Genomic DNA, 17,450 nt, shown 5'->3' with positions numbered 1-17,450 from the left:
ATAAGTCCACCGATAGCACTCATATAAGGTACTTCGGGACCAAGTATTTTTTCATTCTCTTCACAAGGTCTGAATGGATCTGTATCAACATTCAGGGACCTACCGACCATTGGAGTACTCAAAGGAGTCGCTTTATCCATATAAAAGCGCTTTAAAATCTTTTTCGTATAATTTGATTGATGCACAAATACTCCATCTTGGAGATGTTCTATTTGAAGACCGAGACAAAATTTTGTCTTTCCAAGATCTTTCATTTCGAACTCTTCTTTCATATGAGTTCTAGCATCATCAATCTCCTTTTGAGTTCCAATTATATTGAGATCATCAACATATACAGCAATGATCACAAATCCCGATGAGGATTTCTTTATAAAGACGCAAGGGCATATTTCATTATTTACATACCCTTTCTTCAATAAGTAATCGCTTAAGCGATTATACCACATGCGTCCGGATTGTTTTAATCCGTAAAGTGATCGCTGTAATTTTACCGCATATATCTCATTAGGTTTTTCCTTTAAAGTCTCAGGAACCTTCAATCCTTCTAGAATTTTCATGTGTATTTCATTATCCAATGATCCATATAAATACGCTGTCACTACATCCATAAGGTACATTTCTAAATTATTAGAAGCTGTTAGACTCATTAAGTACCTGAATGTAATTGCATCCATGACCGGAGAATATGTTTCCTCATAATCAACTCCCGGCCTTTGAGAAAAACTTTGTGCAACAAGTCAGGCTTTATATCGTGTTATCTCATCTTTCTCATTTCTCTTTCTCACGAAAACCCACTTGCACCCAACAGGTTTTATATCATTAGATGCAGTGACAATAGGTCCGAAGACATTTCTTTTATTAAGGGAGAACAATTCAGTTTGCATTGCACTTTTCCATTTCTCCCAGTCAGGCCTTTGTTGGCATTCTGACACAGACCTTGGATCAGGATCATCATTTTCATAATCAATCTCTTTAGATACAGAAAAAGAAAATATTCCATTATCATCATTGATTTCATCTCTAGCCCATAATTTTCCATCTTGGGCATAGTTAATAGAGATCTCATAATTTTCTGTATCGTCTTCCTGATGACTTTTCTCTTCACTTGGTTCCTCTTGAACCTCTTCATTTCCGTCTCCCATTTTCTTTTTCTTTCGGGGATTTTTATCTTTAGAACCTACTGGCCTCCCCCGTTTCAATTGAACTTTAGGCTCATTAACCCTTTTCCCATCGATTTCCTCTCTAGGAATTTCAACTCTTGATGGTGCATTTGCAGCGGGAATATGTGATTTTGTCACCCTTTTTGTATCTGTGAACGCATCTGGTAATTGATTTGCCAAATTTTGTAAATGTACAATTTTCTGAACTTCCAGCTCACGTTGATTCGTAGGGGGATCAAGATGTACCAAAGATGGTGTATTCCAGGTAATCTCTTTTGGTACCTGTTTAATTCCTCCCCCTAACGCTGGAAATTCATCTTCATTAAAATGGCAATCAGCAAAACGTGCTGTAAACATATCACCAGTTTGTGGTTCAAGATAATTTATGATACTTGGTGATGCATAACCGACGTATATTCCCAATCTCCTTTGTGGCCCCATTTTTGTTCTTTGCGGTGGGGCTATAAGAACATAAACCGCACATCCAAAAACACGGAGATGAGAAATGTTTGGTTCTTGACCAGACGTTAATTGTAAAGGGGAATATGTATTGTATGCACTTGGTCGTATTTGGACCAACGCTGCAGCATGCAATATAGCATGACCCCATATAGAAATTGGGAGTTTTGTTCTCAATATCAACGGTCTAGCAATGGTTGTAACCGTTTAATCAAAGATTCAGCCATGCCATTTTGTGTATGAACATGAGGGACCGGATGTTCAACATCAATTCCCATTGACATACAATATTCATTAAAAGCTTGTGAAGTGAATTCACCAGCGTTATCAAGCCTTACTTTCTTTATGGCATAATCAGGAAATTGTGCTTTTAACCTGATTATTTGGGAAATGAATTTTGCGAAAACCGTATTTCGTGTTGTCAAAAGACACACCATATGACCATCTACTAGATGTGTCAATCATTACTATAAAATAACGAAATGGCCCGCATGAAGGGTGAATAGGTCCACATATATCACAATGTATTCTCTCTAAGAATATTGGCAATTCATTCCCGACTTTGGTTGGTGATGGCCTAATTATGAGTTTTCCTTGAGAACATGCATCACATGAAAACTCACCAGAACAATAAATTTTCTGGTTTTTTAACGGGTGGCCATTAGAATTTTGCACAATTTTTCGCATCATGATTGAACCAGGATGTCCAAGTCTCTCATGCCAAATCTTAAACGTATTAGTAAACTTTGAGTTTACTGTAACATACGATGCGAATACATTTATTTTTGTGCAATATAATCCAGAGGATAACATTGGTAACTCTTCCAATATATGTTTTTCCTCGGATTTGATGCAAAGATATTCAATGCCATTCTTATTCATAGTCTCTATATGATATCCATTTCTTCGGATATCTCTGAAACTTATCAAGTTTCGTTGAGACTTAGGGGAATATAATGCATCTTTTATTTCAAATTTTGTTCCCCTTGGCATTGAAAAATTGGCTTTGCCAAAGCCCATTATAATCTTTGCATTTCCAGATATAGTGCTCACGCCTTTAGCGGAGTCATTTATTTTGAGAGAGGAGAAATATTTTTTATCTCTAAATATTGAGTGCGTAGTAGCACTATCTGCTAGACACATTTCTTCGTCCTCAATCTCAAAAGTTGACATTTTCTGGAGATAAAACATTCATAAAATATGCATTAATATATAACAAAGTCTTAGGTGATTTAAAATATATTACAAAAAGGACTTTAAACACCAAAAGTTTTACAAGCATATTTTACATAAAGATTTTAATCGCATGATTTTCCACTCTCTTGATTGACGAGGAAATCTGCGATATCCAGATGAGTTTCATCATTGAGACCATGGTAGGAAGGTCCAGCTTCATTTGAGATGAGATTGGTCTCAACGTCTCTTTCTTTTTCCTTTTGAGACGCTTGATATAGATCGGCCAAATGCTTTGGTATACGACAAGTTTGGTACCAATGACCTTTCATGCCGCATCTGTAACAAATACTCTCATCTTTTTTCTTTATAATGCGGCTGGCATCATTTACATGAAGATTGTTGTTGGCTTTGCCAGCGTTGAAGCTATTAGAATAGTGACCTCTTCCTCTACCTCGGCCACGACCTCCTCCACGCCCACGACCACAGCCACGGCCTCGACCGCGTCCGCGTCCTCGTCCTTGCCAATCATAACTGGATGAAGCAACATTCACTTCTGGAAGTGGAGCTGATCCAGTTGGGCGAGTTTGATGATTCAGCATCACGAGTTGATTATTTTGTTCAGCAACAAGAAGAACGTGCATTAACTCAGAAAATCGAGTGTATCCTTTGGTCAGGTATTGTTCTTGCAGGATTACATTTCCAGGATGAAAAGTTGAGAGCGTTTTTTCGATCATATCATAATCGCTCACTTCTTCGCCACACAAAGCCATCCTGGAGGTGATTCCGAACATAGCGGAATTAAATTCACCAACACTTTTGTAATCCAAGAACCGGAGATTTAACCACTCATGTCTAGCCTTTGGTAAGATCACATATTTCTGGTGATCAAACCTATCTTTGAGTGATTGCCAAAGATCTACAGGATCTTCTTTCGTGATGTACTCATTTTTCAGATTATCGTGGAGGTGGTGGCGTAAAAACACCATGTCCTTGGCCTTATCCTCATCTGACGTCGTTTTCGACGGATCGATGGTGCTTAAAAGCCCATCCGATCTCAGATGCATTCGTGCATCCGATGCCCATGTCATATAATTTTTTCCAGATACATCAAGGGCAAGGATTTCGAGTCTGGCGAGATTTGACATAATTATCTACATGAATAATAAGTCCATTATTAATTTATTCATGAGATTTTGAGGAGGCAGAGCCTTCTATAATATAATATAAATCTTAACATATGATCCAGAAGGCAGAGCCTATCTTTCTGATCAAGAATGTAGATCTATATGATCAAGGAGGCAGAGCCTACCATTATGATCAAAGAGAAGACATAGTCTTTTTACTCCGTAAATATTTCATATATATATATATTCTTGAATTTAAAGGAATTTAAAAAAATTTTAAATAAACAAATTTGACATAAATTAGATGTTACCTCAAAAGAGTGATCATGTATAGAAACGGTTGGATTGGTTGGAGATCGTGCTGATAATGTGATAGAAACTATAACTATAATACACCTATATGTGTATATAATATTCTATAAAGTAAAACAAGAAATATTAAAGAGAGGGAGAGGGAAGAGAGGCTACGAGAGAGTGGGGGAGAGTAAAAGCTTTGTATTATTATTGTGTCACTTTCTCATGTTGTACAATTCCTATTTATAGGGGAATAAAGAAGTTATGAGTCATACCAGTTATTAACATGGTAATGACAGTTGTAAAAGTGTGATGACATGTGTTGATGGATTAATCACACTTGTTTTACAACAGTTTTCACCTTTTGGTAATTTTCATGTTTTGGTCGACTGTCTAGGCAGTGGTTTTGATTATTTGGTCCAAGAACTTACACGATAACGTTTATTGATCCCGTGGCAATAAGATTAAAATATATAGTGATCAGCAAACACATTCTAGGAACCACTCTTGTCGTCTTCGGGATGCACGCCAAGCCTTCGGCCTAGTGGGCTACTCAGGGCCCACTGGGCTTTGGATACCTGAATTATGAAAAAAAAAAACACAAACACAAAAACAAAAAAAGAAGAAATAATAGTTATGGCCGTGGAAGTGTTTTGTCGTGACGGGGAGAAGAACTCTATGACTCTATGAGTTGCACCTGTGATGACTGATGAGTGAATTGTTTACAGAGGAAAGCTGTAAATGGATAAACTTGCCATTTTTGGGATTCTCTTTTGTCGTCTTTTGTCTGAGTAATCAAGAATTACAATTAGTTTGTTAGTTAGAAGATTTGATAGTTTCGGAATAAAAGAAGAAAAAAAAAGAGTATGAGGGATACACGTCACGATACTGGGGAGAGACGTGGCGAGTTTGACTCATTGTGAGGTTTTCAGTTATATGCTTTGCTGATTACAGCTGTGTGACCAATTCCTTTGCGTCTCTTTTTATATGGTTTTGACAAATTTTGTCTAATAGTTAAGTGCTATAAAAATGGTGAACCCAACATTTTTAGATTGTGTGAAGTTTTGTGTATGTTCTTAACTGATATTTGAATTATTTATACTTTATTCTTGAACTGGTTACAAAGAATTTAATATGCACGAGGATTAAACCTACGAGGTACAAAAAGACGAGGAAACACATTTATTCTTGGTAAACTCAAGTGATTATTTCTTGAATCAAACCTGATAAGATAAGTTTCTCTAAGTCAACTACAGCTTGGTAAGTTTCATCGATCTGAAACTCACTTCTCCAACCCAAATCCCAAACTCCACTTGTCATCTCTGTCTTCTTATCTTTAAGATCATTCTCCAACACCATGTGAATGCTCTCTTTAACGAAGCTGTTCTGTTCTGAAAACCTGTCTCTGTAACTTCTCAGAGACTCAAACCCATCACAGACTTCCGTTAACAACTCATCAATGTCCACTGAGCTTCGTTGGGGACACATTGGTTTTGCTAGTAGAAGGCTTCTACGTCTGGCTACTTCTTTGGCAAAGTCTAGTGCAAGTCTTTGGTCTGTGGTCACAATGCTAACTCTATTTCGAAAGGCTGATTCTTGGCTTCTTTTGGTGTTGGTGTTGATGTCGAAGAGATCCTCTGCGTAGCTGATAAAATCTGAGGAGCTAGATAGGAATGTTTTAAGAGAGATTTGAGAAGTTTCTGGCTCTTGAACTGTGGGAGCACAAGATGATACTTCTCCATTGTCACAATGACCTTTACAAGATTAAAGTATGTATGAGGAGACTTTTTAAAAGAAACAAACATTTAAAACATATCTTGAGAATTGAGAACTGTAGTAAGTAATAACCTTGATTGTGAAACTCTGAAGATGTGGTTTCTTCTGTAGAGAGTTGGTTAGGTGATCCACGCGTGTCCTGTGAAGAGCAAGAATTATTATTCTCTGAACCGAGCTCGTTGTCTTGTTGCCGAAGTTTCTTCTTGGCCTAGATGAGAAACAGAGTTAATGAAACTATGTAAGTTAAGAAATGAAAAGTATGCATTGAGGCAGTGAGAAACATTGCTCACATTTGGTCTATTAGCTTCACCGGATTTCTTTACCCGATTACTACTCTTCTGCTCACCACTACTAGAGCTTGAGCTTAACCTGCTGGAACGTCCACTCTTGTTTCTTGATAAGTCTGAAGAACTGTTCGATTTCTTTTGAGTCGCAGTGTTGCTGGCTGGTTTAAGAGGTCTATTTCTGTCTTTGCCTTCGGCAGTATCCTCCTTCTTGACAACAAGCTTTTTGTTGGTTTTGTTGCCGACTTCCATCGGTTTTCGATCTTTTGTTACAGCTTTGACATTGCTCGGAGACATTGGTTTGATCACCTTACCTTCATTCTGTTCTAGTTTCCGCACCATTTCTTTCGGTTCTTTGTCTTTCTTGGTCATCATACTTAATGGTAACTTCATCTTGTTGTTGCTTCCCTTGGCTAATTGATGATCTTTTCTCTGGTTATTAATCATTCTTGGATGAACCTCCCCTTGCATTCTCGGTTTCCTAGGTACAACCACTCGTTTGTTTCCCGGCTTCTCTTCCATTACCGGTTGAACAACACGCATAGGTCTAATGAGTACTATAGTTGAAGGATTCTCTTCAGGCAAAGTTTGTAAAACAGCTTCTCTTGTAGAAACAGTTTCAAGACTCTCCTTCTTACTCTTCTTCAGCTGCTCTTGTCTTTCTAATGAAATCTTTACGATATCCGCCTTATCAACATGATCCACGACGCTTTTGCTCTTTTCTTGAGTTGATGATACATCCAAACCCATAAGCCTAGCAATCAAACTTGGAGCTCTCCGTGGAACATCAGACGATGCAGAGGAATTTGAAGAGCCAGTAACCATAGAAGATTGGCTAGAGCTCGTCGACGAAGACGCAGCTCCAGAAGAGGAAGCAAAATGATCACTTCTAACAACACGAGTCTTAGTCCCGTTTGTTTGTGACACAAGATTCTGCCTAAGAAAGCTTTCTCTAATCACTTTTCTCAGCTCTTCATAACAATCTTTAGATGCTACGTTCTCTTGAACCATTGTCCGTTTCTCAATCCTCTCTCCGAATCTATCAGACATCGATCTCTGAAACCGCAAATCTCTTCTACCGTCTTTACAAACACTCGGTTTCTGCTTAATATCATCTTCTTGAATACTACTAAGCATAGCTAAAGACTCTTCCAAATCAAGTGCTCCTCTCAACAAATCTTTCGCTATATCCTCAGGCCTAGACGTAGCCTCAAAGCTAAACCCTTTAGACCATGAATCAATCGCAACGTTTAGTTTCTCAATCCCTTTAGATACTCTCAAAAGCTGCAACGACGAATGAGGTGGAACATCCTCGGTACTCTTCCGTGGAGGCACCACAGCCATTTCGGATCTCTCCTTGGCTTTCGAAGGACGGCTCTTACTCTGTTTCTTAATGGCACTACAGTCAACAACATCTCTTGGATCATCACACATTATAAATGATCTGTAAACTCCTGATCTCAGTTTCCCTTCAGGCATTGTTTTTTTAATTTATTTATTCTCTCTGCAACCAAAAAAATGTCAAACTTAAATTAGATCTCATAAACAGTGCAAGATCTTCAACCCTAAGTTATGAATTCTCAATCTAATAAGACTAAACACATGATTCTTTGTTTTTATTCTTCTTGAATTTAATACAAGAACAAACAAAATAACGAATTTTAATATTCTCTCTTACAACTAAAGTGACACAATTAAACACAAAACTAACCAAATATGGAAGCTTTTGTAATAACCTCAGTTTCCTCTTCCTCTGTACCAGAAAAAAAAAAAAAAAAAAAAACTTAATCTTTACAAAAACTTATTAAGAAATCTCAATAAAGTCTATGAATTTACTTAAGAAAATGTAAAACCCAGATGAAAAAAAAAAAAATCAAAATTAGGAAGATTTCAATCAAACCTAACGAAGAGTCATCGCCTGCAACTAACAAGAAGAGAGAGAGAGAGAGAGAGAGAAATGAGCAGACGAGTCAAACTTGAAGAGAGATCCCAAGCTTATGACTTCGTCGAAGGTTTCGTAAATTTTACACAGATAATATCCTCTCTGGGGACAAGCTGATTCACTTGTCTTAATGAAAATTGAAATCTAAAGAAAACATTTTAATTATTTTTTTATTCTATCACTATATGAAGAGATAGGGAAGATGAAGCGAAGCTACACGTCATCATCATCAGAAGAAGAAGAACGGTGTTTGTAATTTCGAAAAAGGACAAAACTACCTTCCGTTAGTTTGTAACTAATCAAGTTTCATCTTTATTCGGTTCTGTTTTTAATTTTTTTTTTTTAATCTCATTGAGTAATTAACTAGTACATAATCTTTTTCGTATTAATGAAATTATTACAGCATTTTAGTATTTGCTGGCGAGAGAATCAAATGTGAGTAGAAAAAACGATTAAGGGCCTGACTGGTTCAAACGCTGCGGTTGTGGTTGCGGTTGCGGGAGATTGCGGAAGCGGGCGATTGCGGTTTTAAGCGTTATTAAGCGTTTTGAACGACTGGTTTAGCGGTTTAAAATTGGTGCGTTTGCGGAAGGTTTACGACTGGTTGACCAGCGGGTGCAATAGCGGTTGGAACATAATAAATGTGATATATAATATATAAATGTTTTAAAAAACCAAAATTTTTATTAAACTTAATTTATAATTAAAATTTATTAAAAAAAGACTAAAATAATTATTCAAAAACAAATAAATTTCATATTGAAATACTTATTCCTTTATGCATTTGGCTTTCACCAAAAATTTAATCAAGTAATTTGATAAATGACAAAACATATGCTTTAGATCGTAGATCTTTTCTCTTTTATCTTAGATCGTGGGTCAGTAGTTGCATAGGTAGGAATGGTCAAGTGAAAGTTGAGAAGAGTCACTGGTGATTTGTTTTAATACTTTTCACAAATAATCTTATTTTCTTAAATTTTTGATGAAATATTATATTTATTTAGATTTTTTTGAACTTATGTGCGATGTGCCATTAAATTACATCAAGTTTTCCGGATTATTGTTAATTGGAATATTATTTTCTTCTAATTGTTTATTTTATAATCTCTGCAATCGTATCCGTACTTCATTTTCTTCCATCTTTAATGAGTAAAATAGTTAGATAGAAGATATAACAAAAAAAATTCATTATCATTGATTTCTTTTAAGTTTTTTACAAAAATAAAAAATAAAAATTCAAACCGCAATCGCCCGCAAACGCAAACGCTTGCGGGAAGCAGCTTTTGGAATTCAGTGGTTTGAAGCGATTGGGAGCGATTAGGAGCGATTGGGAGCGTTTTGTGTGATTGGTTCCAATCGCTAGCAACCGCTACCAGCCACAAACGCAGCGTTTGCGGGAGGTAGCGGGAGAACCAGTCAACACCTAAGTGAAGAGAATATTCTTTTTAGAAAAGAAAAATATATTTGTGGGCATTATAAACTCATGTTTGGTTTTTATTAATTTTAACAGCTGGGTGCAAAACGGCCGTGGAATGTTGTTATAATGGTATTGAATTAAATTTATTTCACAAATTTGTGATTGTGATGTGTTGTAAATCATGTAGGGTGAAGAAAGAAGTGGAGAATAAAAACAAGAGATGCATACAAACAAAAGACATTAGTAATATTCCTATTTTTGGAGAATTCCATTTCAATGACACTTTTTTTGTCTAGTTTCTCCACAATTGCAAATAATTTGGTTAGCATTTATTGAAGAAATATCACCACTACCTATGATTTATTAGTATCCAACGACTTGCTAATCGAGTGTGTCATTTCGTTAATTTTATTCATTACAATTAATTCGATTCGTGTATTTCTTCCATTCCACAAACTACAGTATTGTCTAGTCTTTTTTTCATGAAATTGGCATTGCTTGCATTTCCAAAACTTTAAATGGGACGATATATTTGACTTGATAAAATCGTTCAAACTAAATAAAGTAGGGACTTTCTAAATTTAATACTAGTAAGGAATGTGGTTTTTGAATTGAACACATTTATTAGGGTTTACCAAGTATCTTCCAAACATGACCCGTGACAAGAAATCGCAAACATTTCAAGTTTGAATATTATACATTACCACAAGATTGTAACCTTGTTCTTCCTAATAAGAAGATGTGTGAGAAGGATAACTTAAAAAAAAAAAACACAAGTTATGGGAATCCCGTAAGAAAAAAAGTCATGTAAGTCATGCCTTCTACAAATTAGGAGTGGTGTTTTTGTTAATACTTAATACTACAAATTTCCAAAGGATTGATTCAAAATTTGAAGCAAAAGAAAGAGAAGGTGCTTATGCATTAATATAGTCACATGGTTCTTGCAAAATAGTGACCGTCTTTGTGGCAGCAATAAATGCCCAAAATTCCTCTTTGGTTACCTCGGGGGCAAGTGTGAAATCATTGAAAAACATTTCTTTAATTTTCATGTGCAGTGTTGGCCTTAGTTTCACATTGCCTATCGACAAAAGACTTATCTCTGAATGATCTAAGCTCTCCGACGTTCAGAATTTCAAGTTCGACTAGTTAGTTATGAATTTGATTAATCAGGCATTCGGGCTAATTCGAATCTCATTTTGTTTGTATTTTATGAAACACCGATTTGAGTTTGGTTGGTTCTTCTTCAAATTATATACGTTACATGCCATAATATATCATTAGTTATAGAATATGGGCCCAACTTTATAATTTATGTAGTGTAAAACTAATAGAATATATGGGCCTAACTTTATTATTTGTCTATATAAATAAGAAAAGAACCGTGAAAGTTAGAAGCCTTAACTTTTTTTTATCTGAAAACAATGACGATCATCTCTGATCTTTCGTGGGAACTTGTAGAAGAGATACTCTCTAGGGTTTCGATAACTTCTCTCACAGCTGTTGGATCCACTTGCAAACAATGGAGAACTCTAATCAAAGATGAGAGCTTTACAAAGAAGCACCTTGGTAAAGCAACCAAGGAGTATATGATTACAATGACTAGCGAGTATTATTTTCTAATTGATATGTCACAAACGAGATTCAGTCGCCATGACATCAAAGGCTTGTCATCTGTAAAGGAGATAGGTGAACTACTTTGTCGAGTCAATAAATTTAAAGTAGTCTATCAGTGTGACGGTTTATTGTTATTAGTAGTCACTCAGGAACCCTCAGGGGTGGTGGTATGGAACCCGTATCTGGTGCAAACCAGATGGATGTTGGTCTCAGATAAAACTCACACAAAAGCTGAATACTTCGATACTTTATTTGATAGAGATTGCAGGCTTTAAATAGCCAAAGTAACAACAAGAGAAACGAAACTTACGGAAGCAAACTAAGAAACCGAAATACTTGGACAACTACTAATTACTCCTACAGACCAGGAGCTTATTCGAACTGAAACAAACAACCAAAGACTAATTCAAACCCAACAATGCCTCTCCTAAACTGAAAACAGTAAACTTCAGTTTATTCCAACTTGTGTTCGCAAACTCCCAGCTTCTCTCTCAGCTTAGCAAAGACTTCCAATCTCAAAGGCTTAGTTAGAATGTCTGCTACCTGATCATATGTTCCGCAATGCTCTAGCTGAATAACTCCTTCCCTTGTAAGATCCCTTAAGAAATGAAACCGGACATCGATGTGTTTACTTCGACCATGGAGCACTGGGTTTTTTGATAACTTGATAGTCGAGCTGTTATCACACAAAACCGTTGTGCTCCTTACTTACTCTAATCCAAACTCCTCCAGAATTCTTCTCATCCAAACACATTGACACGCGCAGAACGCAGCAGCCACAAACTCTGCTTCTGTTGTTGATAACGTCACCACTGGTTGTTTCTTGGATGCCCAAGCTACAGCTCCTCCACTCAAAATAAAAGCATACCCACTCGTACTTCTCTTATCATCCACATCTCCAGCATAGTCACTGTCTGTATAGACAGTTAACTCTTAACCACCTCCTCTCCTATACAACAAACCAAAAGACAACGTACCTTTCAAGTATCTGAGCACTCGTTTTGCAGCTTGCAAGTGTTGTTCCGTTGGAGCACTCATATATCTACTCAACAAGTAGACCACAAACATGAGATCTGGTCTGGTTGAAGTAATATACATTAAACTTCCCACCAGCTGCTTGTAAAGAGTTTCATCCACTTTGCTTCCCTCACCATCCTTTGAGAGCTTTGTTCCCGGAACAATTGGACTCTTGACAGCATTACCACACAACAAATTGAATCGCTCCAGAATCTCTCCCGCATACTTGCTTTGATGAATAAAAATCCCGTCTGCATCTTGTACCACTTCGACACCAAGAAAGTACTTCATTCGACCCAGATCAGTCATATCAAATTCATTCTTCATAGATGACTTAAACTTTTCCAGCATATCAGAATCATTTCCAGTAAAGATCAAGTCATCTACATAAAGGCTAACAATAAGAATTTTGTTACCTTCTCCCGTCTTAATGAACAGAGTATGCTCATACTCACACCTTTGAAACCCTTCTTTAGCAAAATACGCCTCAATTCTGCTATACCACGCTCGAGGTGCTTGCTTAAGACCGTACAAAGCTTTCTTAAGCTTGTATACTTTGTGTTCCTCTCCCCTTTTGATGTAACCTTGTGGCTGTTCAACATACACCTCCTCTGACAACTCTCCATGTAAAAATGCAGACTTGACGTCCAATTGAAACACGCACCATTGTCTCTGAGCTGCCAATGCTAAAATCATGCGAATAGTATCCCATCGTGCCACTAGAGCAAAGACTTCATTGTAGTCCACACCATGTTGTTGAGCATACCCCTTTGCTACAAGTCTTGCTTTGTATTTGTCTACTTCACCTTTCTCATTAAGCTTCGTCTTGTAGACCCACTTCACACCAATTTTCTTTGCTCCCTTAGGAAGCTCTGTAAGCTCCCATGTATTGTTCCTCTCAATCGACTCCATCTCAGCTTCCATCGCCCCCAACCACTTCTCTTCTACGTTTGCTTCTTCAAATGTTGACGGATCATCGAGAGAAGCAAACATAACCATATTTGTGACTTCTTCTTCTTCTTCTGACAATTCTTCTCCAACAGCATAATCTCGTAAATAAGAAGCTGGCTTACGAGTTCTTTGCGATGGAGCATGTGGTGATTGTGGCGTTAGTGGAGCTTGCGTCAATGGAGCTTGTGTTGGCTGAGGTGTTGCAGGTTCTTGTGGCATCCCTGGAGCATCCGATAGCTGAGGTTCTGCATTATCTGTTGTTTCTCCATCAGACTTATCACCTTCATCACCTTCCCAGATCAGTGGTTCCTCATTTGTTTCTCCACCGCTAGTTTCCCAGTTCCAGCCCTTTTCTTCTTCGAACACAACATCACGACTTGTTATAACACTCTCAGTTGCTGGATTGTAAAGTCGGTAGCCCTTTGATTCGCTGCTCACCCCAATTAACACACAAGTAATGCTTTTGTCGTCAAGCTTCTTACGTCTTTGATCTGGAACGTGTACATGTGCAAGGCAACCAAACACTCTGAAATAATCCACTGATGGTTTTACTCCACTCCACATCTCCTCTAGTGTCTTTCCTTTTAAAACAGATGTAGGACTTCTGTTTAAAACATGTACAGCCCATTCTGTTCTCTCTCAACTTGACTTGTAAATCTTGTGAACAGAGCGAATGTATCAGACTTATTTGATAGAAAATAGGTCCAGACCTTTCTGCTGTAATCGTCGATGAAGGTTAGGATGTATCTTTTGCCACTGTTCGATACTGGAGAGATCGGACCGCAGAGATCCGAGTGCACAACCTGTAGACGTCGTGAAGATCGCCACAAGCTTTTCTTTGGAATGGTTTCTCGATGTTGTTTCCCTGCCAAACAACTAACGCATGCTGCTTCTCCTCCACCGTTCTTCAATTGTGGTATCCCTCTCACCATGTTCTGATATTTCAAGGTCCTCAGCCCCTTGTAATTGAGATGTCCGTACCTGCGATGCCAAAGCTGGAACTCATCTGCGGATGTGGTTTGTAGACATTCAGGTGCAACATCTAATCCATGTATGGCTGCCATGACTTTAAACAATTTGTTTTGAGTCATGAAGGATTGCAGGATCAGTCCAACTCTTGGATGAAACAGCTTGAAGACTCCATTCTTTATCAACACTTCACACCCTTTCTCCAGAAGTTGTCCAATGCTAAGTAAGTTGCTACGCAAATCAGGAACGAAATAAACGTCTGAGATGGTGTGAGTTCTTCCCTCCAATCGTAGACTCACATCTCCTTTCCCCATCACTCCGAGCTGCAAATTGTTACCTAGCTTCACCGAGTGACGAAAATTTTCATCAAGTGTGGAGAACCACGTCTTGTTTCCACACATGTGATTGCTGCAGCCTGAGTCTAGGAACCATGCTTCTTCCTTCTTGTTTCCTTCTGTGAATGCCATGAGCAACACATCCTCATTTTCTCCATCGACCTCAGCATAGTTTGCTTTTCCATCCCAGTTTGGACATTCATATTGAAAATGTCCAAGTCTGTGACATTTAAAGCACTCGATTGTAGCTTTGACAAAAGATCTTCCTCCTCGACCTCTTCCTCTTCCTTGGCCCATTCTTCCTCTACCTCTTCCTCCTCTATCATCATATGAGACTTTCAGCACTTGATCTTTGCCTCCATTAACAGGTTTCTTCATCTTCTGCTCATGTACTAGTAATGAGCTCTGCAATGCATCGACTGAGAAATTATCAATGTCTTTCGATTCCTCAATCGAACAGACAATGTAATTGAAATTCTCAGTCAATGTGCACAAGATCTTCTCCACTATCTTGACGTCTTGCATATCATCGCCACAGTTTCTCATATCATTGGCCACCACCATTACTCTAGCAAAGTAATTTGTGACTGATTCTCCGGTCTTCTTCTCCAACAGCTCAAAATTTCTTCTCAAGGTCTGTAGTTGAGCACGCTTCACCCGTGAGTTCCCCAGGTACTTGATCTTCATTGAATCCCATAGTTGTTTAGAAGTATCCTTCAATGTAATCGTTTTGAGAACAGCTTTGTCGATTGCACTGAACAGATAGTTCTTTGCTTTGAGATCTTTCAATCTCGCTTCAGCAAGTGTCTTCTTCTCCGCGTCGGATAGAGTTTCTGCGTCGGTTGGCTCAACGAACCCATCTCTCACCACACCCCAATACTCCTTTGATTTCAACAAGTTCTCCATAAGGAGACTCCAATGATCATAATCTCCATCAAATCGAGGAATGCTTGGCTGCGCAAAACTGCTTGATTCAGCCATCTCACTCACCCTTGTTTTCACTCACCCTCTTACTTGTGTTTCTCTCACTCTCGATTTATAGCTCTGATACCAAATTTGTTGGTCTCAGATAAAACTCACACAAAAGCTGAATACTTCGATACTTTATTTGATAGAGATTGCAGGCTTTAAATAGCCAAAGTAACAACAAGAGAAACAAAACTTACGGAAGCAAACTAAGAAACCGAAATACTTGGACAACTACTAATTACTCCTACAGACCAGGAGCTTATTCGAACTGAAACAAACAACCAAAGACTAATTCAAACCCAACAATGGATCCAACTTAGCAACGATTACCACTTATCTGATTTGTATGCTATAGGATACGACAACAAGAGCAACCACAAAATCTTGAGGCTTTTCTATGACGATTACTATCATATTGCAATGGCAAGGCATGAAATCTACAATTTTAAGTCTAATTCGTGGAGGGTTTGGGATATCATTCCTAGTTTTTATGATATATCGTTTAAACGAGGCATTTCATTGAAGGGGAATACTTACTTTCTTGCTCATAAAGGGCAAGATTTTGTAATATGTTTTGATTTTACAACAGAGATATTTGGACCACGTCTGCATTTGCCGCTTGAACTCAATGATGATGTGATTCTATCTTGTGTTAGAGAAGAGCAGCTTGCGGTGCTTTTTGTTAGGTGTCGGGGTAGATATGAGTTGGCGATATGGATTACAACTAAGATTGAATCCAATGCTATGTCGTGGAGCAAATTCTTTAAAGTTGATATTCAACTCGTGCGTAAATCTTACTTTCTATCTCAGTTTAAAGTTCAAAGTTTCTTCCTTGATAAAGAGAAGAAAAGAGCAGTTGTTTGTGGTAAAGGCTTACATGGTAGGACATCTATCGTAGTTGGAGAAGATGGGTGCTTCGAAAAATTGGATCTCATAGATGTGTTCTCGTATGTTCCAAGTTCGGTGCAGATCCAATAGTTAAGGTCCAGTAACTTACAACACCTCTGTTTGTTTCTTGCACACCATCTCTTTCTTATAGTCTTTAATTATTATTGTTTTGAACTGGTCTGGTCAATTGTTTCTAATTAGTTTCAAGACCCAAATATGATTTGGACTTTTGTTTGTGTTGTTTTCTTTTTTCTTTTCATAGATGTAAAAGTCTCATTAGGAATGAAATACATGTTTTGGTTTTACCAAAAGCTTAATCATATATACTTGTTTTCTTGCCAAAAAATAAGTAAGGGGGTCACTTAGGTCTTGACTAGAAGGACCTACTTTTATTCACTCCCTCAGGATTCAAAAAAATTCTATGAGATAAGTTACTGAATTCCTTCGAGTCCTCCTTGATTTGATAAGTGTTACAAATTGGCCTGTCAGTTCCCTTACGACTACCGGCTACCGCAAGTGTTGCGTATTCCATATTCCATCGCCCCCTGCCCCAAGAATCCAAGGTGATGAATCTGCCAGTAGAAAGGCTGAGGTGTATGTGTACAGATTGCCAGAGTTCCTTAATTATCATCACTACAAGAAAACACGCGATTTGCGATGGCAAGATTTGTCGCTCTTCCCTCGCAAACTGTTGTTAGCGACGCATTTGTGAGGATCGTCAATTCCTCGCTAATTGCGTGTCGCAAATTAATACACGTAGCACTTTCCTCGCAAATTTTGCGACGAATATTTATCCGTCGCAAAACACTCGCAAATTGCGATGAACAACATTCCTTGCATTTCTCTTGCAAAATGTGTCGACGTAAATCCCTCGCAGATTTGCTAGATCCTTGCGACGTTGTTTCCATTGCAAAGTTTTAATAAAATTATAAACCCAGATATGTGTTTCGTCGCAAAATCCGTAGCAAATTAGTAATCATCGCAAATCCGTGGCATAAATTTGCTACGGAATTAAGAAATTTTTTCATTTTGATATTTGTATTTTTAATTTTCAAATTTATATATTTATATATTT

General features: G+C 37.7%; 2 protein-coding genes and 2 pseudogenes across 3 annotated transcripts; 2 read left to right on the top strand and 2 right to left on the bottom strand.

Annotated features, from left to right (window-relative positions):
* Positions 1-2,917: 2,917 nt before the first annotated feature.
* On the bottom strand, positions 2,918-3,996 carry LOC147926721 (uncharacterized). The gene has a single exon (XM_087486742.1). The coding sequence runs from the start codon at positions 3,938-3,940 to the stop codon at positions 2,918-2,920; it is 1,023 nt and encodes a 340-aa protein (XP_087342868.1). The 5' UTR covers positions 3,941-3,996.
* Positions 3,997-5,284: 1,288 nt separating this feature from the next.
* On the bottom strand, positions 5,285-8,501 carry LOC104747018 (uncharacterized). 2 transcript variants are annotated; one of them, XM_010468582.3, is made up of 5 exons: positions 8,174-8,501; positions 7,985-8,026; positions 6,280-7,777; positions 6,062-6,197; positions 5,285-5,967 (listed from the first exon to the last, which is right to left on the bottom strand). In XM_010468582.3, exons 3-5 carry the CDS (start codon positions 7,750-7,752, stop codon positions 5,411-5,413), a joined length of 2,166 nt encoding a protein of 721 aa, XP_010466884.1. In that variant the 5' UTR covers positions 7,753-7,777; positions 7,985-8,026; positions 8,174-8,501; the 3' UTR covers positions 5,285-5,410. The 2 variants fall into 2 exon arrangements, with proteins under 2 accessions (XP_010466884.1, XP_010466885.1); XM_010468583.3 differs by lacking the exon at positions 7,985-8,026.
* A 2,552-nt stretch (positions 8,502-11,053) lies between these two features.
* Positions 11,054-11,521, top strand: LOC147926720 (putative F-box protein At3g19560 pseudogene; annotated as a pseudogene).
* Positions 11,522-15,907: 4,386 nt separating this feature from the next.
* LOC109129115 (F-box protein At5g42460 pseudogene) lies at positions 15,908-16,465 on the top strand (annotated as a pseudogene).
* Positions 16,466-17,450: the final 985 nt, after the last annotated feature.

Source organism: Camelina sativa, chromosome 15 (assembly GCF_030686135.1).
Source record: "Camelina sativa cultivar CO46 ecotype springtype chromosome 15, ASM3068613v1".
NCBI lineage: Eukaryota > Viridiplantae > Streptophyta > Magnoliopsida > Brassicales > Brassicaceae > Camelina > Camelina sativa.
The sequence above is the reverse complement of the archived record's forward strand: the minus strand, read 5'-3'. Positions and strand labels throughout refer to the sequence as shown.

What these genes read in the sequence shown, in the direction of transcription:
- LOC147926721 (XM_087486742.1), bottom strand. Translation starts at nt 3,940, where the DNA reads ATGTCAAATCTCGCCAGACTCGAAATCCTTGCCCTTGATGTATCTGGA.
- LOC104747018 (XM_010468582.3), bottom strand. Translation starts at nt 7,752, where the DNA reads ATGCCTGAAGGGAAACTGAGATCAGGAGTTTACAGATCATTTATAATG. An exon ending in GTGAAGCTAATAGACCAAAT is followed by an intron (nt 6,198 to 6,279) that starts GTGAGCAATGTT and finishes TTTCTCATCTAG; the next exon opens with GCCAAGAAGAAACTTCGGCA. An exon ending in TTCAGAGTTTCACAATCAAG is followed by an intron (nt 5,968 to 6,061) that starts GTTATTACTTAC and finishes AATCTTGTAAAG; the next exon opens with GTCATTGTGACAATGGAGAA.